The 7238-nt window shown below is 41.0% G+C and overlaps 1 protein-coding gene across 1 annotated transcript in view; it reads left to right on the top strand.

Moving 5' to 3' along the window:
• Positions 1 to 30: 30 nt before the first annotated feature.
• Usp25 (ubiquitin specific peptidase 25) overlaps positions 31 to 7238 on the top strand; it is a 115191-nt gene continuing 107983 nt past the window's right edge. Inside the window, exon 1 of the mRNA XM_055617820.1 lies at positions 31 to 203. Coding sequence (XP_055473795.1) covers positions 159 to 203 — 45 coding nt within the window. The 5' untranslated portion in view covers positions 31 to 158. The remainder of the gene's footprint in view (positions 204 to 7238) is intronic.

Genomic DNA, 7238 nt, shown 5'->3' on the forward strand with positions numbered 1-7238 from the left:
CCCGCAGCGGCTCGCAGCCGGCCCCCGGGGCCCGCGGTCGCCCGGCGGGCGCCTTCGCCTCCGCGCCCGGCCGGAGGCAGCGCCGTCCTCCTCCGGGGCTGCTCGCGCCGCCGCCCCGAGCCCGGCGGAGCGCGGCTGGCGGGGCCGCTGCGGGGGCCATGACCGTGGAGCAGAATGTGCTGCAGCAGAGCGCGGCGCAGAAGGTGAGGCGCCGCTCCTCGACGGGCCGCGCGGCCTCCCGCCTGGCCCGGCCACCCCGGCCGTCGCGTTCGGAGCGCGGGGCCGCGCGAGGAGCCGGCGGTGGAGCGAGGGGCTCCGCGTCCACTCCCCTCTGCGGACTGCTCTCCCCTAACCGACGGCCGCGTCCCCGGAGTGACCCCCGCTTTCCTCCAGAGCTCGGCCAGGCTCTGGAAGGAAACTTTCTTCTCCTTCGCTTCCCTTTCCAGTTCCCTGGCTTCCCTAGGAATGTCACTTGTCACCCGGTTTGGACAGTTTCTCTTTCCGAGGTGCCGTTATTTCAGGCCTGTTGTTTCGCCAAAAAACACCCTCCCCGAACGAGTTACCTGTCTTCCAGGGCAGGTACACGTACCCGGGGTGGACTCTGTGCAAGCAGAGGGCTTGGTTGGCTATGTTTTCCCTTTTTCTCCTAAATACAGAAACTGTCTCTCACGTAAGGGTACCTCTATGGCTGTATTCAAATCTTTTGTCCCCTAAGTTTGACCTTGCTTTCTCGTTCCTTTACCCTTTACTCTTGAATCAATCACACATTCACTTAGGGGGATCATCGCATCTTGTTTTTAGTTCAGCATCTCGCTATTCTAGATTTCACTGTAAGAGTTCTGTTTTTTTTTTTTTTAATGCTCCATCCTCGCTTGTTTCAAGCCCTGAAGAGTAGTTGGTCATGACTTCTACTCTCCATTCTTTCCCCTCCCCCCTTCACTGGTGTGAAAAGCATTTTGAGCACAAGGAAACGTTGGCTTAGTCCTATTCTAATTGTAGAAGCAATTAGGTTTACAGTGAACGGCCAAAGAAAGCGCCTTCTTTGGCTCATCCGAGTAATGGATGCCACACCCTGTTGTAGTTTGACACAGAACTTGCAGTCTACCTGTGCTTTTATTTAAAGTAAGGCCTGCTGTACTAAAATAAACCTGCAAACATACATGTCAACAGCCCGTTATTTTATTTGTTTATTTTTCTCTGAGAATAGTTTTAGGATTTGATGTTATGAGATAACTAAAGATGTCAGAGAATTTTGGAAAGCGACGATAGTGCATTATTTTAGGTACTTTTCTTAGAGTTGTTTTTGACGTCCGTTTCAGTTGTTATGTGGACATTGTGAAGATTACTGCAGACTCTAATGTATTTGTGGAAAAAGAGTTCAAGGCTAATAGAGGAGAAAACAGCTTCTCTCCTAATTCTGTATGCTGTATCTTGAACACTATACCCTTTAGGTTTTGATGGTGACTATGTACTGGAGTTTTGACAGGAAGGTCATGCGATCTTAGCAATAGACTCAGCGCTTTGTGTATACTTGTTTTTAATTTTAAAACTTCTTTGTTTCAAAGTGGGAAATGTTGCTATGTTTTTGCTTCAATCTTAAACTTGAAAATTGCCAGGAATCTATTTAGTTTGTGGTTTTTGTAGTTGTTTGTTTTGACTAAACTGCTTCTTTGCATAGAGATAACTATTGTGATGTCTCAGAACTCTGTATAAAACTGTAGAATCAAGAATCAAATTACTGAAAATGATCTCGGTTATCCAGTCTAATATTGTGGTTTAATGAGCTTCCTCTCCCAAAAAAGAATATTCACTAATTCAGAATATTCATGTTATGATGCTGTTCTTAACATGTGTTAAGTATGTTTGATCATTTCATTGCTAATAGGGATTTTTTTAAGAGCAGCATAATATATTTTTATACATCTACCACGTTTACTATTAATGGTGTTGGGGATTGAACTCAGCGCCATGCATGCTAGGCAAGAGTTCTACCAACTGAACTACAGTTGTAGTTTCTGAAATATGTTTCTTTCCATTGTTACTTTGTTACGAGCATTAGAACCTGTTCAGACAATATGGTTATGAATGCTTGAAACAATCAAATTCAAAGTTGAAGTTTTAAAATTATGCTAGAAACTAGCAAGTGTGTTTCCTCCTAAGGAGTAGGAAGTGAACTCCATATTTAAGAAGAAACAAAAGTGAAACTGATTTCATTTAGAAGCATCATAGACTGTCAGGAAAAGGCGGGGTATCTGGAGTGTACTGCTGTGTAGACAGAATGGGGTACAGGTCTGCTGACAAATTTTAAGTAACTATCTATTATTGTACCTGTTGGAATGATTTTCTATGTTTTCAACCCCCACACACCCCTTAATGTAAAGAGCTGTAAGACTGGGATTTTTTTTTTAAAGCAACAGTACACAAAACCTCAGGTGTTTTGTTTACCAACTAAGTAAGTTGTGACAATGTAATATGAAGAGAAAGGGTCCTGTGTTCTTCCCTTCTCTAGTCTCTGCTTAATTGCTGAAGTTTGCTCTAGCCAGGGAGTTAGGAAATTGGAACACTGCAGAGAGAGCAGATTTTCTTATGTTGGGATGCTACAGGTGAGGGTTTGGCAGAACAGGGAGTACAGCTAAACCTGCCATTATTTTGTTCTTGGACCTGTCTCTTCATCCTGTATGCTTGACATTTACCTAGGTGGAGGATCTTTTGTATCTTAGGAGAAATGGGATAAATAAATCAGTTTCCAAATGCAGGTTCTTTAGGGAAGGATTGGAAACTTCCTCCCAGGAACCAAGGTGAGCAAGAAACACTTTACTTGTAAGTGTCCTGGTGAGTGAGTTACCTGTACTGTTGCACAATAGGGATTGGAATTGTTCTTGCCACATATAGACTCAGTAAATATTTGACAAATGAATGTGTAAGTGAATAGTTCTTAGAAGGAAAGCAAGGATGGTGAATACTAAGAATCCTAGTTAAAAATTGACTTTCAGTTGAGAAACACCGAAAGTCTGAAAAAGGATCCAAGGTAGGAACTATGTAGAATAAAAAAGACAGGGTGTGGGTTAGATCTAAAGCACCCTTTTTGGGAAACTCATTAAATGTCTCCAAGTCTTCTTGAAAAGCTTTAAACTGTGTGTAGACATGAGAAACTTCTTCAGATCTTAGTGTTTAGTGGTGCTAAGCAACCAATTATTATTTTTTAAATATAGTGTTGAGGATATGTAGAGGCACAGATATCGTCTTCAATTGAAACGATAAACAGACTATTCAAAAAGTGCTATCAGTTTGTTCACTCTGTTCATAAATTAAAAAAAGAACAGTTGTCAGAAAAAGGATTATTTATTTTGCCATAAGATAAATGCTAATTATCTAGGTATGCCCATCACTGAAAAAGCTGGGCTAGAAAGATTCTCTCTCCTTTTCTCTTCCTCTCTGAGTGCTGGGATTACAGGCTTGCACCACTGCACCCAGCCGGAAGAGAGAAGGGGTGGAAGGAAGAAAAGGGAAAAAGATGTTTATAAATATCTATAATGGTTAAGAATCATATTTTCTAAACACAGCACACCACAATTCAAAACCAGAAAAGCAGCTCACCAGAATTACCATCTTGGGGACTGGAAAGCTAGATCAGTCTGTAAAATGCTTCCTATCCAAATGTGAGATTCTGTGTTGGATCTCCAGCACCCATGTAGAAGCCTAACACAGCACTGGGGAGAGAGACAAGATGGATCCCTGTAGCTCACTGGTTCATCCTGCTAGAAGAGTCTCCAAGTCTAGGGTAGAAAGCAATTAAGGAACCCATCCAGCATTGTCCACTGGCTTCCCGATACACAGGCGTGTATGTACATATGTGTGTTTGCATGCCGGCACATGTTTGTCCTGGCAAGTATTTGAAGGTCAGAGGACAACTTTGAAGTCAGCTCTCCCCTTTCACCTTTGCAAGGGGTTCTGGCAATCAGATTCAGGTCCCCTGGCTTGCTCTTACTTGTTTAGCCATCCACCTGGCCCATTGCTTCTTTGATCATAGTTCAGACAGTCGTTCTGTCTCTGGGCAAAAGTGATAAGCATTCAGCAGAAACTGGATTTTGAGTTCTTCCCCAGGCTAGGAATTTGCTGTCGGGATATGGCTGTCTTGCAATGTGGGGCAGCAGCAGTGAACCATAGCTCACTGTCTGTCACTCAAAAGGAAATGAGTGACTTTATGGAGTGCCTTTTGGATACAGATATTAAGTTTTGTGAGATGTTCAGAACTGTATAGTAAATAAGCTTTAAACAGGGTGCTTTCTTTTTGAGTATGCTAAGCTATGATTTGGGGCTGGTCAGTTTTGGCTGGTCTTGGTTTTCACATAGAACCATAGATTTTTTTTTTCTTTCTTGTGAGAGTCTATCCTCTTTTTGCCTTCAAATTGTTTTTGAGCTCCAAATGCCTTCCATATTTCAGGTTGTTTTTATATACATAAACTGACAGTGAAATAGATTTATTTGTCATCAAGTCGTTGAGTAGACATACATATTTGTATTTGTTTTGGGTAAATACATAGGAGTAGAATTATTAAAATATATACAGACTGTCATACAATCTTTCAGCTGTCTATGAGAAGTCCAGTTGGGTTACAATTTCTTCAAGATTTGGTCTTGTTAGTCTTGTTTTAGCTATTTTTAGTGTTAGAGTGGGAGCTCATCTTAGTTTGTATTTCTGTAATGATTAACGGATTTTGAGGTCTTCTTTTGCTGATTATATTTTGGATGACTTTTAAATATTGCCTTGCCTATAGTACCCAGTTTTCCATTGACACAGAGTGGTGATAACAAAAGCTGACTTTTTCTTAATTGAAATGATAAATGATGCTTTTAAAGTTAAATACTGCACATAGGTATGTTTGTAAATGAAGTCACATAACCATTTTATTTCCTAAAGGACCATCTGATAAAAAAGGTCCATTGCTGAAAACTAGTTCATTTTCCTTTTCTGCCTCAAATCAAACATTCAATTTATCTCTTTAGTAATTGATTGCACACACACTGTAGAACTCTTCATAGTGCATATTTTATTACCAGTGTATAAAATATTTTCATGGTGTATGTATTGCCACATGTGTGCAATCTCAGGACCAGTCTAGGCTGCATAGTCAAATCCTCGCTTAAACTATGCTATCAAAAACAAACAAACAAAGCATTTTACATAATTTATTTGGTGTAGAAGTTTGGAAAGAACTTGGAGGAAGAATGGTAGCTGTGGGTGAATTGTGGCGAGATAGAGATGTATTAGGCAAAGATGTTTGTTATTTTGTTATAGTTTCTGCTCCATCTGAGGACAAGGAAGAAGGCTGATCTGAACTGCAAAACCTCCACTGCATTTGTCTTTATTTTTTTCAATGGAAAAAGATTGGATATATGAAGGGGTGAATGGCATTAGGCATCAGAGAGGAGCTGGCTTTAGAGAGAGCTAAGTTTCCACTGAAGCAGAAGGATATGTATAGAAGGAAGCAAAGGGAATGACCAAGAAGAACTTAACGTTCTGTTAACACCAGTATGGTTACAATGGTTTATGTAAAATATAGCGTATATTTTCATGACAGTGTACTTGCAGAATCAAATGCCTTATTTCCTTAAGCTAGTGCTGTAAAATCCAGCTTGTGCAGAGCTCTGAGTATTCCATATCCTCCTCCCAGGCCTCTGAGCTGGGTCTGGAGATCTCAGCAAGAAGTCCCTCAAGTCTTTCCTGAAGCCCTTAAGAAAATGGAATAGTGCAGTACTGAGAAGTGGGATGAAAAGTAAGCTAGGTTCCTTAGGTGTACAGATTTTAGTATGTTTATCCTATTTTATAAGGGAGGGGCTAAGGGAGGGGGCTACAGCTGGGATACAAAGTAAATAAACGGTAATTAATATAAAAAATAAAAAATAAAAATAAAAATAATTTGAAAAAAGTAAGCTAGGAACAGGATTGTCTTTGGAAGGGAGCAGCAGCTCAGCACAGTTTTCTTGGAGTCAGCAGACGTTCTGTACCATGTAGACTCTGACTTCACATTCCAGTTTCCTGCCTAGTGGAGTTCAGCTTCAGGCTAGCAATATCACCGCAGAACTAGAAGAGCTGAGTCTGTGCCTTTGGTGGTGGTAGTACAAGGGGGACAGCACTGAACGTTGCTGGACAGCTGAGAACAGCACACCTGGTGGTCAGCTTTGACCAGTCTGTGTTGTGAGATGGGACAGGACTCTCTCAGGGATACCCACCAAGAAGTTCTCTTTGGTCGCATGGTCCTGTGCTATGGTATCTGGGTCTAGGGCAGCAGGGACTTGGCTAGCTGTATCGTACCATTAGCTTATGTCAGGCTTCCTTTACACAGAGGGTTTGGGCAAAGCTCATGATCAATCTGCAGGTCTGGCAGGAGGATACCGCTGTAGGTGGTGTGCTTTGTAGGTGCCTGCCTTGTAGTTCTTCCTTGACTGGGGCGCAGGGAGTAAGCTTAATATACAAAGATAGGGGGACTGATGGACTTTTCTGTCCCTCTTTATCTCTACTTCCTGGGCCCTATTTATTTTAACAAGTATCTTAATTTATTGTTTGTGTGTGGGGTGAGAGAGAGAGAGAGAGCTCATGTCCATTCCTGTATTTGGATGTGCACATGCCATGCATGCATGAGGAGGCCAGAGGACATCTTGCAGGAGTTTCCCTCTTCTCCCCTGTGTTCTGAGGACCGAGTTTAGGTTATCATGTTTAGGGAGAAGCATCTGTACCTGCTGAACCATCTTGTTGGCTCTGTCTGTCAAATTGTTAACTGGGTTATTTACCTTCTTGACTGGTTTATAGGAATCATTTGTGTATTTTCCACATTTACTTGTATGTGACTGATCTTTTAATTTTCTCACTCATTTCTTTGAAATCAAAATATTTAAATGTTGATGTCCTATTTTATTTCATTTCCCTTTCATTTATCCTTTTAATTACATTAACTTCCCCCTCAGTTTTCTTCTCTCAAGTTTTATTTTAACTTTGATGCTTACCTATAATACATTTAAATTTGTTTTGTATATGTGCTCTGCATTATAAAAAGGTTCATATATGTATTAAAATATTATAAAATTTGTATAATTAATGTATGCTACAAACAGACAGAATTTCAAGATTCACTTCATATGGATATCTAATTATTCTAGCCTCTTTTCTCTTATTTATTTCTTTATTCATTCATCTATCTATCTATCTATCTATCTATCTATCTATCTATCTATCTATC

This window comes from Psammomys obesus, unplaced genomic scaffold, assembly GCF_907164565.1.
Source record: "Psammomys obesus unplaced genomic scaffold, mPsaObe1.curated_primary_1811, whole genome shotgun sequence".
Classification (NCBI taxonomy): Eukaryota; Metazoa; Chordata; class Mammalia; order Rodentia; family Muridae; genus Psammomys; species Psammomys obesus.